Source organism: Nelusetta ayraudi, unplaced genomic scaffold (genome assembly GCF_046127955.1).
Source record: "Nelusetta ayraudi isolate G7.1 ecotype Tasmania unplaced genomic scaffold, CSIRO-AGI_Nayr_v1 ptg000048l, whole genome shotgun sequence".
NCBI classification, from domain to species: domain Eukaryota; kingdom Metazoa; phylum Chordata; class Actinopteri; order Tetraodontiformes; family Monacanthidae; genus Nelusetta; species Nelusetta ayraudi.
Window position 1 is genome coordinate 8,752,045 of NW_027466098.1, and position 18,017 is coordinate 8,770,061.

At 43.3% G+C, this 18,017-nt stretch overlaps 2 protein-coding genes across 2 annotated transcripts; one reads left to right on the plus strand and one right to left on the minus strand.

Annotated features, from left to right (window-relative positions):
• The first annotated feature begins 2,812 nt into the window (after window positions 1-2,812).
• LOC142895228 (prolactin-releasing peptide receptor) lies at window positions 2,813-5,888 on the plus strand. Its single transcript, XM_076036113.1, has 2 exons — window positions 2,813-3,906; window positions 5,225-5,888. Exons 1-2 carry the CDS (start codon window positions 2,953-2,955, stop codon window positions 5,444-5,446), a joined length of 1,176 nt encoding a protein of 391 aa, XP_075892228.1. The 5' UTR covers window positions 2,813-2,952; the 3' UTR covers window positions 5,447-5,888.
• Window positions 5,889-8,868: 2,980 nt separating this feature from the next.
• LOC142895229 (G-protein coupled receptor 4-like) lies at window positions 8,869-13,641 on the minus strand. The gene is made up of 2 exons (XM_076036114.1): window positions 13,347-13,641; window positions 8,869-10,443 (listed from the first exon to the last, which is right to left on the minus strand). Exon 2 carries the CDS (start codon window positions 10,420-10,422, stop codon window positions 9,373-9,375), a length of 1,050 nt encoding a protein of 349 aa, XP_075892229.1. The 5' UTR covers window positions 10,423-10,443; window positions 13,347-13,641; the 3' UTR covers window positions 8,869-9,372.
• Window positions 13,642-18,017: the final 4,376 nt, after the last annotated feature.

Below are 18,017 nucleotides of genomic sequence, written 5' to 3' on the forward strand. Positions count from 1 at the left end.
ATTGATAATCATCAATCGATTCCAATTGTTATTAATGACTTATTTTTGACAATGTATTATCTATTATTTCCCTTTACCATGAACAAACAGAAGTGCAATGCAAAAATAGACAATTGTTAGCCAATAAGATTTTGTTTCCAGATGTTGAACATGTGGCTGGCAGCACAGCTGTATATATGTATCATATAATCAAATCTAAAAGCCTTGCATAATCAGTTACATAAATCCATATATTCATTGTAAATTCTCTATTGCGCAGTGAATCAGCCCATTCATTGCTGCATACCTGAAATTTCGTCGGCATTTAAAACGACAGAGTTCTTCTAACAATCATGCAAGAGTTCATTACAACTTCGTATCTAAACAACGTCATAGCATTCGATTGAGTTATCTTTTTGTTTTTTTGTTTTATCTCACAACAAATTCTGTTTTTGGAGATAGATCCATAAAAAATATGTTTCTCTATGGGGGAAAGAACATAAAATGCACCCCATTGCTTTAGGCACTGAGAGAACAGGACATTATGTTTAGGTAACAGCAGTGAGAGTTTTGACCTCACACTTTGGATTGGCTTTCCATTTTCATTGCTTCATCATTTTTTTCTTCAACAGGGGTAAACAAGACCATCTGATCTGTTCTTCCTGCTGACATCATTCCATCAGTTTGAATCAAACTTTGTTGCAATTAATCCACTTTTATTTATTTATTTATTTATTTTCTGTTAATAATGAAAACAAAATAGCTGGAACTAACAGAACCACACCGGCTTGTCTCTCTCTCCTGACGTAAGTGCAAAGGCCACACATTTATACTCCCAACTGGTTATTATGAGTTTACATAAGTTGATCTTTGCAAACTGTCCTCTCTTGCACATTAAGCATTTTCAGCACTCCCCTCATTTGCATAATGCTGCCCAGCTCCACCTTGTTATGTAATAGTACCTGTTATCCAAATGCGTTAATAGGACAAATTAATCTTAAGAATGAATTAAAGTGGAAATCAATTGATACAATGGTAAAATCAAACGATAATTTAGAATGTGCTGTCAGTTTGCTCTGAAACTGAATCTTTTTTTTTTTTTTTTTACTACTGTTTGACAGTAACATGAAAGTTGCCTTGATAGTCAATCTAATTCTTCTAGGGACCTAATCAGTAAAAAATAAAACTCATCAATGAAGTGTCTCTGAAAATTGTGGGGCTCTGGTTTCAAAGACAGGTTGGAGGGACAGAGCAGAGCAAGAGAAGGACATGAAGCAAATAAATGAGATGAGAAAGTCATTAGGAGTTATTGTTCTCGCTTTGCATTTTGAAGGATCTCAATTCTTGTCACGCCTGGAAAATTAACCACAGAGCCTGGATGCTTTCCTGCAAAGGCCATGGCAACAGCGTTACCAGGCAAGGATGCGAGCCATCCAGGCTGACGGACATGTAGACCGCATGAAATCAGATGGTGTAAAGAGACCAGGGTCCTTCAATGGATTACAGACATTTGCATTACAAATTGCAAATCAAAGGCAACACTCTCCATCATTATGCTCCAAAGCAAAAGAGTGCTTCTTGGTTTTGATAGGGCATTAGAGCAAGATCCCATCCCTGTTCTTCAGATTGATTCCATTGATGGACATTACGTATCGAATTACGAGAGTGGGTCCGCTGCCTCAGATTAGTTCGGAATGGCTTCTTTTGGTTCCATACATCGATCATAGCTTCCCTATTGTCATTTATAAATGTAGACCAATAAATATGCAGTTAAGAGTTCTTTTGAACAGCACCATCGATAGGCATGCATTGGTAGTGCTTTTTTAGTTTGTGTTTTCAAATGGTCACGCAGCTCGCTTCTCAAACATGCAACATTGGGAGCCACCAAACTCATGGGATACGATTATTTAGTTGTGTCGACATGAACAATATGAAGCAAACAGTCTTTCTTTCAATAGCTCCTCTGCAAAGATGCCTTCATACTGCAAGCCACTTCCTGTCACTGGGTGAGCTCACACCATCATATCTGGGTCTGTGCCCTCATTACTTTATACTCTCCTGCAGGCAATAGCTTGTGCTATATGTTACATGGCGTTTCGACAACTGCCGCTGAGGGCTACATTTCTCTCACACGAAACGGAAATTTGATTGGTCGTCTTCAGTTTCAACAAATCAAAAATGTTCCAAACTCTGACGTGGAGCGTTGGCATCAGCACTCTGAGAAAAGCATTTGTGGCAGTTCAGCCAAAAAGGGCAAATGGGCTGTTGCCCTGGCAACACTAGTACAAATATGTTCACATATTCGGTGTTCAGTGTATACATCACCGGTTGCCTGCTCAAATAATATTACTATTATTTATAATACTACTACTATATAATACTATTACCATATTGGTAACAATCAGCGAGCGGAAATGTGAGATTAGAGTCAACCAACCAACAAACCTTTGACCATGACACCTAGCGGTCAATAAGACTCCACCCACTGCATTTACAGCATCCAGCTGTGGGGAGTTTCTGTGCCGAGGGGAACAAATAACTGCGTAACAGCCAGCACTTTGGTGAAAGTGGCCGCTCCTCTCCCGTTTGCTGAAAATTAACGTATAATTTGTCGCGATGCGTGATTCGCGGAGAGCGGCACCCATATAGTCCTATTCTGAGTCTGCGCCTCTAGCCTTTAGTTTAGCCTGCGCTGCGACAGTGCCGAGACAAAGTCAAGTTTAGATGCATTTTCTGCATTTTAGGATAATTTCCCCAGGGTATCAATAAAGTATGAATGTGATTGGGACCATCAATACTTGTATTAAAATTAATGAAACGCATAAACATGAGGTGGCCAGTTTGTGGTGCAAATTTCTTCAATTTATAGAAGCCGAGTCAGTACGTGAGTTGTGTACTGAAGAAAGACGCAATCACCCCATCGATTAACCAAAACTATCCGTTGCTGCCCACGTAGGTTGAACCCAGGAAGACATGGACATCCTGCTTGGTGAGGCGCTCAGTCTGGCCAGAAACACCAGCCGTGAAACCGCAGCAGAGAGACTGGAACACGGCAAAAGTCAAGGCATCAACCGAAGTGACCCTCTGGATTCGTTCATCGGGACGGAGCTGCTGCTCCACTTCAAACCTCTCTTCCTGCCCCTCTACATCGTCGTGGTGGTGGTCGCCGGTGTTGGCAACTCCTTCCTGCTGGTTTGCATCCTGCTTGACAAGAGGCTCCACAACGCCACAAACTTCTTCATCGGCAACTTGGCCGCCGGGGATCTGCTGATGTGCTTGAGCTGCGTGCCGATGACTATGTCCTATGCGTTCGACAGCCACGGCTGGGCTTTTGGGAGAACCATGTGCCACCTGGTGCCTCTGCTGCAGTGCGCCACTGTGTTTGCGTCGGTTCTTTCGCTCACTGCCATTGCTGTGGACAGATATGTCGTAGTAGGTAAGTCAGTTCGCCCAATGTCAGGTAGCACATTTGTTGTGCAGCCGTTGATATCAGTACCAGATGTTTCTTCTTCTGTCCCCCTTTTCCAAGCTCACCCTGTTCGGAGGAGGATCTCTGTGTGGGGTTGTGGGGCCGTGACTCTCGGTGTCTGGCTTTTATCTCTAACCTTGGCTGCGCCGCCATCGCTCTACACGCATTACGTGGACCTGCGGCCCAGCGGCATTGACCTGATCGTGTGCGAGGAGTTTTGGCTGGATAGCGGCAACCTGAGGCTGCTCTACTCCTGCTTCATCCTCGTAGCTTCCTATATGGTCCCTCTGCTGTCGGTCAGCATATCCTACTGTGCCATTACCGTCAGCCTGAAACGCTACTCTGTCCCCGGGGAACCGTCAAACATCCACCAGCGCTGGAACCAGAAGAGGAAGAGGACTTTCTCGCTGCTCGTTGCCTCGGTGCTGGCTTTCGCCCTCTGTTGGCTTCCCCTTCAGGTGAGTCCCCGACAGTACTGAACAGATGTTGCCATTCATCTCAATTATTATGAAATATTGTAGAAAGATTTCAATTTTTGATCAAGTTGATGATGAATGCAGTATTCTAGGCTGATTAAAGCAACAAAACCCAAGGTTTGTCACACATCCCTCTTTTACATTGGTCGATAAGGGCCAAAAACGATACATCTGCCTAAAGCACCTTAGATGGCGAAAACAGCTGAAAACGATGCAAATTCACAAACACAAGTCTAAACTTGTAAAGGTACATAAAGATGGTGCCACCAAAAAAAAAAATGCGCTGCAAGACATAAAACCATATACATTAAAAGCACTGAAAAAAGAGAAGCAATGCAAAACACAGCAGATGCAAACCAAGAAAACACATGCCAATGAAAAACAACGCTACATAAACCAGTCACTACAACGGAAGTGCTCCAAACCTGCAGGGGGCGCTGTTAGTGGAACAGCTCAATGGAGAGATGCACAGGTAGATACACAACTGAGAACAGCTGACTAGAAAGTTTCTAGTAGAAACTGGAATAAATATATTATAGTATGTCTTGCAGCACGTTTTTTTCATTTGCACCACGATCCTCTTTTTGTACCTTGTTTAGACTTGTGTTTGTGTTTGTGAATTTGCATCGTTTCCATACCTGCAGCTGTTTTCGCCAACTAAGGCTAACTTTAGGCAGTTGTATTGTGTTTGGTCCTTGTCGGCCACCGTACTCTTTGGCCGCGGTAGGTCGTTGCCAGGTGAACTAACTGTATATTATCATTAATGAAAGTGTAGTTAGTACATTGCTGCGTGACAGTGCTTTACTCCCAGCACATCAGTCTGAAGGTTCCATCTTGTTCAGGCAAAGTGTGTGCAAAAATGAGAGAATTAGAGGTAAACCTTACCAGTAGCACAGTGGACAGCAAGCAACTGAAAATATGCTGAAGTGAAAAAACAACAACACACAAATCTGCAGAATCACTGCCTTTTACCATATTGACTTAACAGCCAAAATCCCCATTATGTCGAAACAATTTCTTAGATATTTTTAAATGTTTCGATTCCATTAAATTTTCTTTAAGGGTGCATGGATGGTTTTGGTTAATATGTAGATTAACAAAAAAAGACAAAAAAAAAGGCTCATGAGTAACAAAGCAACATAACAAAATGTGCAGCGTAAATTCAGTGGGGTAGGAGAGGAGTGAGGTGCGCAGCTTTATCATTATCAGTCGCTCAGGGTCATTGACTGCAAAGCCTCAAAACTGCCCTTCCACCAAAAAGCAAATGACACCAGTTGTTTCCATGTCTCCACTTGCGCAGGTGCTGAACCTGTTGCTCGACCTGGACCCAGACTTCCACATCATCGACAAACGCTACATAAATGTCCTGCAGGTCTGCTGTCACTTAGTGGCAATGAGCTCGGCGTGCTACAACCCCTTCATCTACGCCTCGCTGCACAGCAAGGTGCGCTTTCACCTCAAGGGCTACCTCTGTCACAACTGCCACAGAGAGACTGTGGAGAGAGCATCGTTCAGGAGTTGACTGCCTCAGGCAAAAACCCAGGGTGTCCAACAAACAACCTCCCCCCCACTGCCTCTTGTATTTTCCCGTGGCTTAAGGAAATTATGTCTGTGTGAGTTTTACCCAGTCGTCCAGGTTGTCGCTGTCTTTTAAGTGCTGAGTTTGGATTTGGGTTTTGTTTACTTGAAGACGTTGCATCCAAAAGCCTTCTTCAGTCCTAGAAATGGTCTAGGCCAGGGTTTGGCAACATTCACTAGCAAAAGAGCCATCTTGCCCCTTCTGCCATCACATAACATTCACCTGCAGCCGGGGGGGCATTGTACTGCCCCTTCAAGAGGATGACGAAGACCCGAGGCTTTGGGGACTTTTGCAACTGTCTCTTTCTTGGCGTGACTTTGGGGAGAAAGCCAATGCGCGTGTTATTGACAGCAACAAAAAAAAAATATTCCGGTGGAAATTAAACATCCAGTGAATTAACGTTTGCGTCAACGTTACAATATCTGACGATCTCGGTCGCAAAATGCGGCAGAGTCATGAGAGCGCAAATTGTACTTCTGACTCATTGAGTGCCGCATTTCTGTGCGTTTTTGCGGCTGCATATCATTAGCGCAAAAAACCTTTGTGGATACGACGCAAAGCTGGTGGACATAGTAAGTAAGTAACTTGAAGCAGAAGTTCAACTTTGTCGTCTATCCACACCGTCTTCTTGCGTGCGTTCTTTGCCGTCTTCGCAGTGCTACGTTAGCGAGCTGCTACTTCTGTAAACATACCAGGCTCCAGATCTTGTTCTTCTTCCGCCTTCAGTGAGTAAAACCACAGCGCCACATAAGGCCTGGCATAAGTTGTTTCCAGTGTTATTTCTGGAGAGGCTTTGTGTAATCTCTTTTTTCCTCTCCATGTAAACGGGGCCATGAAAATGGCTAAAATGTATTTCCATGTTATTGGGTTGTTGTCTTTTAACGCTAAAGGGAGCCACTGCAGAGGCGCAGAAGAGCCGCATGCGGCTGTAGTGCGGCTCTAGTTGCCGACCCCTGGTCTAGGGAGTCCCAGGCAATTATCCTTAATGGGATAGAAATGAAGAAGCCTTTTGGGTGAAAGAAACAAATATCTTCAAGTAAACAAGATGAAGTCCAGTCGCCTATAACTCAGCACACAAAATGTAATTATTTTCCATTTGTTTCAATGGAGATACTCAAATAAATAAAAGAAATCAAGACCATTCTGCTAAAGACAACAACAATTAGGCCACCATTTCTTTTGTGGTTTTGACTCGTGCATTTATTCGTTCATTCCTTCTTTGCTAGGCCACTTGCACAACAGCCGCCCAGATTGATGGCAGGAACTCTGGCAGGATTTATGCTGCAATCAATAGCTGGTTCAATTGATTACAAGTCCACGTGACACTTGACCAATAAATCCAGTTAACTGAATGATGAACTCTGGCCCTGAAAAACAAAGGAGAATGTGCAAAGGACCCTATGAGAGTAAGTTTGTTTGGACCAAACAGAATGTCTCTGTTCAATATCTCACCGATTTATATCACTTTCCCTCCCATTATCAGGTCTTGGGGAAGTTCACCTGTGTAACTGTGAATCTGAGGGATTTTGTGCTATTTCTGAAGTTGCTGCACACACATTGTTACTTAATGTCAGTTCTTAAGTGTTTCTTATTATGTCCTGATCTCAGTGATGTTTGTTTGTTGGTCTGCAGTCATAGAAACACACAGATGATCTTAAAACATATCATTGCAGAGGATGGATGAGGGATCGTTCAGGAGAGACAAAACCACTTCTTGCATTTTATATAAAACAGATATAAAGGGTGTTCTTCATCAGGTGTTCATCTTGCATTATGGGCTGGAAGCATTTTATTCCATTTTTTTTTTTTTTTTTTTTGCCAGGTTTTGGAGACATTGTGAACGAATTTGAAAGGATTTTCCTTCCTGGTTGACTTGTGATGTGGATTCAGGAGGACGGTAGCTGCTTCTTTGAGCATTTCCTTTTTACAATTGAATGTGATTTGGCTCCGCTCAGTCTCTTTGTGAAACATCTGCGCGCTTGAATAAATGTTTTTCTTTGGCACACACATCTTGTATGCTTAGTGAAAAGGTATCAAGGTGTACCTTGAACACGAGACACATTAAGATGACCTCAATGTTTAATAGTCCCAATTTACTGGCAATCCAGTCTGTTACAATGTATTCAAATTCAGTTATGTCATGCAAATAAGGTGCTAGATTCCAGGTTGACTGTTGTCCTTCTGAGGAAACAGTGTGTTAGTTGATTGGTGCTGCAGTTCAACCACTTTTCCCTCTTAAAGAAATCAGTTGGCAGCAACTTCCCCTCCCTTCTCTCTACCACCTCTCTCTCCCACCTCCTTCCTCCTTGAAGAACATCAGTCATTATTTCTAAATCAGTCCCCCTACCTCTTCATTCAGTACGGGGGAATTTTGTTATGAATTGTGAATTTTCCAAAAAGCCACAAAAATCCCCTTTCATACCAGATTTTCTGAGGCAGTGATCACTGGGTAAACAGTCCACTTTATGACCCAGTCTGACACCCCCTTTTTAATACTGTTAAATCTTGAAATCACTACTGTAAATTAACTAACCAATATTTCACCCCCTGAGCTCAAATCAAATCAATAAATCCAATCTTTGCCAAGAGCAAGCAGTCGATGTAGGGCTTACTGACAAATACTTGCTGCATGAACATAGTGAAGGAACATTTACCTTAATCGTTTTGGGTACATGTATTCCCAAAATTCTAGCTGACCAAGATACATAAAAGCAATGTCGGCAACATAGGAGAGTACCTGCCGTTATAATTTCTCTGGGTTTTTCTCCAGAGCTTTTATTTAATTGGAATAATGACAATCCCTACGTGTGGTATGATTATTTTTGTTATTATTATTATTATTATAAAAACAAGAAAAAACATTACCAGTGAATGGGATGTGGCTGTTTTTAGCAGGGTGATTTTTTTATTTTTTATTCTATGACATAGCTTTATAGAGTCAGGGCTGCAGTGTATAGACCATAGACTCAAGGTTCCATTCTGGTTACATGCAAAATGCCCAGCTAATGATGCAGTGAAGTGTCCCACAGGGATCCCAATCGATGCATGAAAGAAGCTTTTTATGGATAATGGAAAAAGCAAAATCAACTGAGCACTAATGTTGTTGATTCCCTCTCTGCTTCTCCTGCCTCCTACTTTCCTTCTTTGGCCCTTCGTCTCTCTGCCTGACCTAGCCTGACCATCCTGGATGGATTCAACCTTATTTTTAACGTTATTATGGCTGTTGGTAAACCTTTGTAAAAAATCTGCACTCATGAATTTGTGTGTACGTGTACGTGCTGTCCATAACAGACAGAATTGCAAGTGCTGCTAAAAAAAAAAATGTCACCATCATGGTTTGTGTGCAAACTGAACAGCCTATAATCTGAGCACATGTCCAACCACTGGTTTATTCAGATGAATATTCGACATGGTTACTGACAGCCAGGCGCTAGAAACACGGTCATGCTTGAACATGCATTTGGTCATGCTTTAGAATACAGCCTTGTTTATCCGTGCTTTGGTCACACAATCACAGTCTTTGCTAAGACCAACGTGAACGCCGAAGAGCTCTTCAAGTCCAACAGAGCCCGAATACCAAACAGAGGAAGTCACTTAAGACCCCCTCAGGATCAATCCAATTACAGGTTTCTGCTGAGATACAGGTTAAGTATGAGTCACTTCTGCTCTCTGTGCAGGATATATAACCGTCTTGATTCAAAAAGCTGTGTATTGGATGTAACTAATCCTGCTGGATTCAAAATGAGACGTCAGTTTAAACAGCGTTATACGTGATTGCGTACGCACAAACATGCACTCACGTATACATATGCATGTCATCACAATGCAGCACTTATCCAGCCATGCAGAGCTTTTTCTTTTTTTTTCTTTTATAATAGATTTGAACCTGGCTGTCCTCTTTTGTATGCGGTAGCAACACAGTCTGTGTCTATTTGACTTCTCGTGTGCCTCCTCCAGAACTGCTTCATCTCCTCCCGTACGCCGTTACTGACCAGCACATACAGCACAGGGTCCACCACACAGTTCAGACTGGAGAAAGCCAGAGTGCAGGAGAAAAAGAAGTGCATGTTCTGTTCAAACTGGCAGTAGCTTCCTTGTGGCGTGCTGTCGTCGCTGTAGTAGAAGACAAGCGAGCGCGTGAACAGGAGGATGTGATACGGGGCGAAGCAAAAGGAGAAGATCCCGATCACCCCGTAGGACAGCAGGCGGACCTTCCTCTTTGCTTGGGCACTGAGGCCGGGACTCTGACCCACAGTGGCCAACACTCTCCAGTAGCTGACTGATAACACCAGCAGGGGGATGACGAAGCCGACACCCACTCTGATCATGTTGAACAAGGCCACATTGGCCTCCATTGGGTAAGTCTCATAACAGCGATCATTGTTGTTTTTATCGTCATGGGCGTCCTTCAGGTTATCATGGACCAGCACCATGATGTGCATCACCACCACAAAAACGTAGACGGCACAACACTGGATCCAGGCAGTGCGTGAGGTGCGATGGGTCTTGGAGCGCAGCGGGAAGGTGACCATCAGGCAGCGGTCCACGGAGATGCAGCAGAGCAGGTAGATGCTGATGTACATGTTGGAGTAGTAGAAGAAGCCAGCGACGCTACAGCTGACGATACCGAGCTTCCAGCGGTGATCCTGGTGGTAGTAGTTGATCCAAAGAGGCATGGTGAAGAGGAAGAGGATGTCGGAGATGGACAGGTTGAGGAGGAAGATTCCCAGAACATTTTGCCGTCGCATTTGCTGCCAGATGGGGCCCAGCGTCATGACGTTGAAGATGAGCCCAAACACGAAGGCGATGATATAAACGGACATCAGGAGGTCACTGACGGCGCTGTCACCGATTTTAACGCACGGTAGCGTTTGATTGGCGGTCGTCGTTGGCGTTGTGACACTCATACTTTCTGTCATTTCCTTCAAGTTGTCTACAACCTGCAAGAGACGCATGAAGGCAAAGATTTGTGAGGATGTGCAGAAGCGATGCAGGCAGCACTATGCATTTTCCAGAATGCAGAAATTTAATATGTTCAAACGGAGGTCAGTGTGATTTGGTTACTGTCTGATTTCTCTGACTGTGATACAGCTTGTCTTGACATATGACATCGTGATGAGAGACAGAGAGTAACTTTTCACCCCCACGATGACTCATTCACTCAGACAATGCTATTTTTGTACCCACAGACCCGTGAAAAACAGCCATGACAAAAGTTACCGCTGTGTTTCCATCTGCTCTACACGGCAAGCAACAACTTTTTTTTTTTTTTAATCATTGTGGAACAAACACATCACACCAGTTTGAACTTGATTTTACAAAATCAGTGCCACCGAATCACAATATATAATAAAAAATTTCTTTAATTTGTAGTATTTAATAATTTCCACTTAAATTAATCAATGTACAATAAATTCCAACTTTAATACGGTGCAAAATGGCTTCGATGAAAAAAAAAAACTAAAAACAAACTGAGCCAACAGTGAGGATGGAGCGGGAGGTGGATGTTATATGAGATAGATATATATGAAACATTTATATTCATATGATGATGATGATGCCGGGTTCACACCAGCCACGGGAAAAAAGCGCCGGCAATAGCTGTAGAACAGAGCCTGCTTCCTTTCGGCGCCCTTTTAACTAACGGCGTCATTCATGTCAAACTCGAGGCGGCGCGCACCTCGGTGGCCAGCAGGGTAAAAAAAATTTTTTTTTAAACTGTGTGATTAATCGCAAGTTATTTCAGGACAATAATGCGATTAATCACAATTAAACATTTTAATTGACTGACAGCCATAATATACAGAATTTTGGACACACCCTCTCATGCAATGGTTTTTCTTCCATTTTAATGACTATTTACATAGATTCTCACTTAAAGGATCAAAACAATGAATGATCAAAACATATTTTGTATTATGTAGTAAACAAAAAAAGCGTGACATAGCTCAAAAACATTTCATATTTGAAATTCTTCAAAATAGCCACCCTTCATATAAAACATTTAGAGTGATTTAACAATGTTTTCTTTGCTACATAATTTCATATGTATTACTCAAATATTTGATGTCTTCAATATGTATCTACAATGTAGAAAGGAGTAAAGATAAAAATGAAAAAAAAAACATTGCGTGAGAAGATGAGTCCAAGCTTCTGACTGGTAGTGTATATATGGGGAGAGGTTATAATTCTAATAATGCTATATTGGGCTGAACAGGGTGTCGCATCAATTTCCCTCAATGGTCAAATTCTGAAGACTAGGGTGCAGCAGCAGCAGCAGCAGCATACTTCACTCACATAATTAGAATTTGCATTTTACTGTTTACACGTCAAAGATCCATTTCATCAGCCCGTAAAGAATTTATGACACAGGAACACAGAGTGGGTCGGTTCTGAGTTAAAGGCATTAATGCAGAGGGTGGCTGACGGTCCTGATGTAAGAGCCATCAGCAGAATGAAGTGGCTGAATCACCCAGGCTAGACATGCGAGGTTAAACATTATCTCTGCCACGAGAGCGCCGTGCCGTGACCTGGCTGAATAAATCATTAGGGTTACCCTCTAATAAAGGCTAGAGGTGAGAGACACGTCTGCCACACCAGCGCATCTTGCATGTCGTCTTGATTGCTGCTGTGAAAGTGCAAAAGCAGGGCAAGCACATCAAAACTGATTTCTGGCGCCGAATGAAAAAAATCTGTGATCGCTTTTAAGAGATGAGTCATCCACCGTGGCTGCTGTTTGCCCATCACAACTGCAGCCTTCCATATTTAATGCTGTTTTCTGTTTTATCACTTGGCTCTGATCCCGGTGTGTCGGCAGAGTCAGGAAGCACCTAATGCCATTAAGGTCTGGAGAATGATCGGCTGTCCCATCCAAACCCAATAATGGAGAAACCATTTAGAATCAGACCCTCTTTAGTGCAACGTAATGTGTGCCTGTGTGCCTGTGTGCCTGTGTGTGCCTGTGTGTGTGTGTGTGTGTGTGTGTGTGTGTGTGTGTGTGTGTGTGTGTGTGTGTGTGTGTGTGTGTGTACGTGCGTGTGACTGGCTATGATACAAACTGAAAGTAACACAGGTTGGGAAACTATCATGTGTGGGCTAACGGGAAGTTTTGCTCATGGTCCTCAAGCCATTTTCAAGACTTATTCATAGGATGGAGTTTAGTCATTAGTCTGGCTGCTCTGAATAACCACACACTGGCCTTCCCCTTTTAGACTTTATTGGAAACTGGAATTCCATTTTACCTCAGTTTCTTTTCTCTGTCTGTGTTTCTACACGTTGGGTCTGGTTTATGTTTAATTCTGTCCTCCTAATCCAGATGAATGCTAATTTAACACGGTCGATTCAGGCTTTAGAACCTCCTCATACGCCAACTATGTGTTTGTTAATGTTATAAGGCAAACTGTGCCTGGTTGTTATTACACAGCTGTTGAAACGGGGCCTTATACAAGCTGTACTCTGGCTGTGTCTCTGAAGAGAAGCTGCTTTAATCCCCACATGCTAAATCTTCTTTTCCAGGCTACGTCAGATACATTTTTCATACAGCTTCCCTCCCTAGAACTGCCCTTTGCTTCAGGGGCGCCGCAGTCCACGCTGCTCAGCGTCTCCGCTTGTCAAGTAGTTCCTTAACGTGTTGTAGTAACCGTTGCCCTGCAAGCATTCAACATTTGTTGCCTGTTATATTTGCAGCAGTGACTCACTGCGTGTGCTGCCCAGCTCCTGACAGCAGGTACCAACAAAAAAAACCAACAACAAATTGAACTTTCAACCCTGGCAAATTCTTTCCTGTTACACTTTTAGTATCTGGAAGTCATATATCGGCGTCGTAAAAGGAAAATGACCCCACCTGATGTTTGACGTAGAAAGTTTCTTTCGACTGTGGAGGAAGGCTGTACAGTGGAGGCGCAGTTTCAGGTACATTCCAGGACCACAGCAGGTCCCATCCAGGTTGCTTCCAAGCAGGCTTTGCAAGGGGAGAAGTGGCAACGTCCCACGTGGAACTCTGTACACTGGAGGACGAGCGCTCAACAGCCTACCGCGATATCGGTGCGGGGCAAAGGTTCTTCAGTCTGTCCCAGACCTGGTGTATACTTGCCGTTGACAGCTGCAGCTGAAATAGCAGCAAAGACGCGCGGGGAAGGGTGGAGGTTGAGGTATTAAAAGGGGAGGAAGCGTGTAGGAGGAGGGACGTCTGTTTTTTACGCCCCGGCAAAGAGGAAGGCGGCTTGAGGGGAGGGGAAGTGTACGAGACTGCAGGAGAGCATGATGCAGATGTTGCTGCTGCCGCTGCTGCTGCCGCTGCTGCTGTTGCTGCTGAGCTCGGAGGGAAAAATAAATCTTATTGGAAAATATGAGCACTGCCTTTCAGAGGAATTCCTTCTGGGATAAGAGCCAGATCAAACAATGCTACCTGACTCCTTTTTTTTTTTTTTTTTTTTTTTCATATGTGTACACACTTTTTTTTTTAGTTGTTTGTGAAAAGCAGACTAACCACTAAACCACATTTGAACCCAGTTTTGTTTCGCTAGAGTGGCTTTCACATCGTCATCCTTCTCTGTTGCTGAAATTTGACACATCTCCATTACGTTTCAGTTTGGAAATATTCTCACACTTAACCTGAGAGGTGAGCTGAGTTTGATTAGCGTGCTGTTACATACTGGCTTGGCACACGCAGCCGCTATTTTATCCCTTGTCAGTGTTATTGCAGAGGCCCTGCCTGTGTTTATGAAAGGAACGTGTTGTGGATGGCTGCAGTCGGTCATTTCGCGCGTTACATAACCATAAATGCCAGCTGCTGGACAAAGTCTTTCACTGTCCTTAGAGCGAAGGGGAAAAAAAAAGAAGCAGATCAACAAGCAGACTTTTGACAGCTGGAGGGATTGGAATTTCCTCTAATGACAGTAAAATGTTGTAAATGCTTTGCAGTAAAACACGTTTGTTGTAATGACCTGGGCGTGTGCGTAGGAAGTACTCCACTGACCTACAGTATCTGCCACCACGTTACACACCTTCAGTTTAACTATCAGCACCTGTCACCTCGGGAACTTCCATCCTTTCGTTTTCTACCTGCTTCCTCCTGCAGTCAGAGTTGCGGGGGTTTGCTGGCAAGTTGCCAGTTCATTACCAGGCCACAATGAAAGACAAACCACCACTGACACTCACAAAACCCAACTAGAGAAAATCTTGCCAACCACAGAAACTTTTGTCTTACGTGGAAATTATCTGTGAAAGAAGTTCCGCCCCCTGACAATTCGGGGATTCTGGAGAGGAGACAAATCACAGCATTGTTTTCAACTGCCTTAATCCCACACACGTCAGTGGCCAGTTTTGAATAAGTTCTCCAGAATTTTGAGGTTCAATAGAGACAGAAATATTCTATTTTTTCCAGTTAAATAAAAGTAAAAAAAAAAAAAAAAGTTAATCGAGTTATTGGTGAAAATGAGGTTATTTGTTCACAGGTTTGAAAAAATAAATGGCTTTCATTATCAAAAAAACAAACCCTCAAGTTATCGCATATATCTGTCTCTAATTCAGTACAAGAGTCAACCGTTAAACAGGAAGCCAATAATCAGTTGGAGGTTTTATTAACTCCTCCTGCTCAGTAGAAATACCTTCCAACACTGTGTGATATGTGTTTCACACAGTATGATATGACTGAGCAAACATCCTTTACGCGTCAATGTCAGTTAATGGTTTTAAGTTAGACATTAGGATATGATCTGTATGTGTTCAAACGTAAAAGAATATGAGATTCAATAACATTCAAAATTCTCTTTGCCAGTAATCAAATAACTCCAACCTGTCAATGAACTAATTTTGTAAAGCTAAAACTGTATATGTAAACTGTAATAACAATAATGTAGTAATAAGAATAATAAGGATGATAATAATAATAATAATAATAATAATGATAATAATAAGAAGAAAAATAATTATTTATGGACACTTTAAAAAAACATATTCAGTATTTGTTTTTCTTAAATATATATACACAAACCTTGAGTATTTATTGAGTCCTGATTTATCTTCCTCCTTCAGCCATGTCTCTCTTTGTGTCTGTGCATGTTTCTGTGATAGCAAATCACTTATTCATTTTTATTTTATTTTGTTGTTTGATTTCCTGTTTTACTTCAAGGTTTAACTGCCAAAGTTAAACCCTCGTTTTGCAGGTGACTTCTGTGAATACAAAACCCTTGAAAGTTTCAAACACAACAACCAAGGGTCCCCAACGACTTCCGTCCCATTCGCCCTCACTTCTCAGGTAATGAAGTCGCTGGAGAGACTGGTACTGCACCACCTGAGGACACAGGTGCAGCAGACTCAAGACCCACTCCAGTTTACCTACAGGGAGAAGATGGGAGTGGAGGACGCGGCCCTGTATTTCCTCTACCGAACCCACTCCTATCTCGAGGAGGGAGGCTGCGCTGTGAGAATTGTCTTATAGCTGACTACCTGACCGACAGACCACAATTTGTTAGGATGGGTAGCAGTATATCCAGCACCACCATCAGCAGCACTGGAGCCCCACAGGGAACCGTGCTGTCTCCCATCCTCTTTACCTTGTACACTGCAGATTTTAAGCACAACTCTGTACTCTCTGAACTCTGCCATATGCAGAAGTTCTCGGATGATACAGCAGTTGTAGCATGCATCAAGGGGAGAGAGGAGGGGGAATACAGGAAGGTGGTTGGTGACTTTGTGGAGTGGAGCCAGAAGAACCAGCTGATCTTGAACACCTCCAAAACAAAGGAGATCGTGCTGGACTTCAGACGCCAGGCCCCACCCACACTTCCCATCTGCATCGAGGGAGAAGCTGTCGAGATAGTGCCCTCCTACAAATATCTTGGACTGACAGTGGACAATAAACTGGACTGGACACTGAACACCACCTACGTCTACAAGAAGAGTCAGAGCAGACTGTACTTCTTGCGGAGGTTGGCCTCATTTAACATCTGCACCAAGCTCCTACAGATGTTCTACAACTCTGTAGTGGCTAGTGTGCTGTTCTTCGCTGTGGCCAGTTAGGGCGGTAGTGGGAGCAAGAGGTGCATGCAGAGACTGAACAAGGTCGTAAAGAAGGCAGGCTCTGTGGTGGGCCTATCGCTGGAGCCCGTCGAGGAGGTAACGGAGCAGAGGACACTGTCCAGACTGAGGGCAATTATGAGCAATGCCGAACCACCCATTGTTCCCTGCATTCAACCTTCAGAGGAGCACCTTCAGCAACAGATTGCGGTCACTTAGCTGCACAACAACTAGACTCGCAAAGTCATTTGTTCCACGTGCAATCAGGCTGCATAACACCCAAATCACGAGGGGGAGGAGGAGGAGAGTTGACGTGGAGACAAGCGGGACGTCCCTCTCCAATAGGCACTGTGCACTTTTAGCTTCTACTGTTTGTAATGTTTTTATTGCTTTTGTGTTTCTTTTATCATTATCACTATCTGGTCTTATCATTATTGTTTGTGTGTATGATGGGTTTTATGGTTTTATGTTTTATGTGAGCAGCTGGCCATACTTGAATTTCCCTCGGGATAATAAAAAGTATATCAATCAATCAATCAGAGCCAAGGCGAAACACACTGCGTGTGTGCGTTTCTGTTTCTATGTGCACATGCAAAGGCCATACGTCAAGGCCACAGAGAGACGTGTGTTCTGTTTCAAATTTTCGCTGTCTATCTTGGTGACTAACACAGTTCACATTAAATGGAGGGGTGTTCCATCCTGGCAGGGATATTTTGGGAATGTTGGGAGACCTGAGTACGACTCGGTGACCCACCCTCTGACACAACAGATCCATCCAGTGGATCTGGACTCCTTGGCTACCTGCCTCTTACGTTTGCCCTCCATCCATCTTCACCACTTCTTCCTCACATCACTGCCTCTGCTGCAGAAACAGACCTCTCTCATTAGCGGGCTCTTCTAGAAGCTTCATTTTGGAATTGAGTTTTCCTTTTCTTGTGAGGAAAAACCATTTCCTCATCAGCCTGCTCATTAACATACATCACCATGATGGCCATGCAGCCCGCCGCAGCACTTTCCCTAACAACGTCGTCAGCCTAGGTTGGCTATTGTGTCCTCAAATTGGTTCAACAACAGGCCATTAAACCCCCGAAAGCTTTCCATGGAGAGGAATTGATGAGGAAACTTTTTGGTAAGTTTATCCTTTCTAATAAGTGCCTTTAGAAAGTTTGGGGGGGATCCCATACATGTCCTGCGCCCACTAAAGTCCGTCTTCAGAAAGGCAAGGAGAACCGCAGCTCTGGTCTAATCCTCCAGTCGGAAGAGTTCTGTATTCTTTATTTTATTCAAGCTGGCCTTGCATTGACGCCCACTCTTCAAATATACTCAGCAGTCAGCTGGGATAAAGGCTTCCAGTGATGCAGAACTGGAGATCGGGTGCCACTATCAGGTTTAGATTGAACCAAATAAAGTAAATCATGAAAGAAACGTCCCAAATATGTACACTTCAACTTCAACTTCTTCAAACTTTATTTATATAGCACTTTTCATGCATAAA

Coding starts and splice junctions, on each gene's coding strand:
- LOC142895228 (XM_076036113.1), top strand. CDS start 2,953: ATGGACATCCTGCTTGGTGAGGCGCTCAGTCTGGCCAGAAACACCAGC. Junction 3,907..5,224: donor TCTGTTGGCTTCCCCTTCAG/GTGAGTCCCCGA, acceptor CCACTTGCGCAG/GTGCTGAACCTGTTGCTCGA.
- LOC142895229 (XM_076036114.1), bottom strand. CDS start 10,422: ATGACAGAAAGTATGAGTGTCACAACGCCAACGACGACCGCCAATCAA.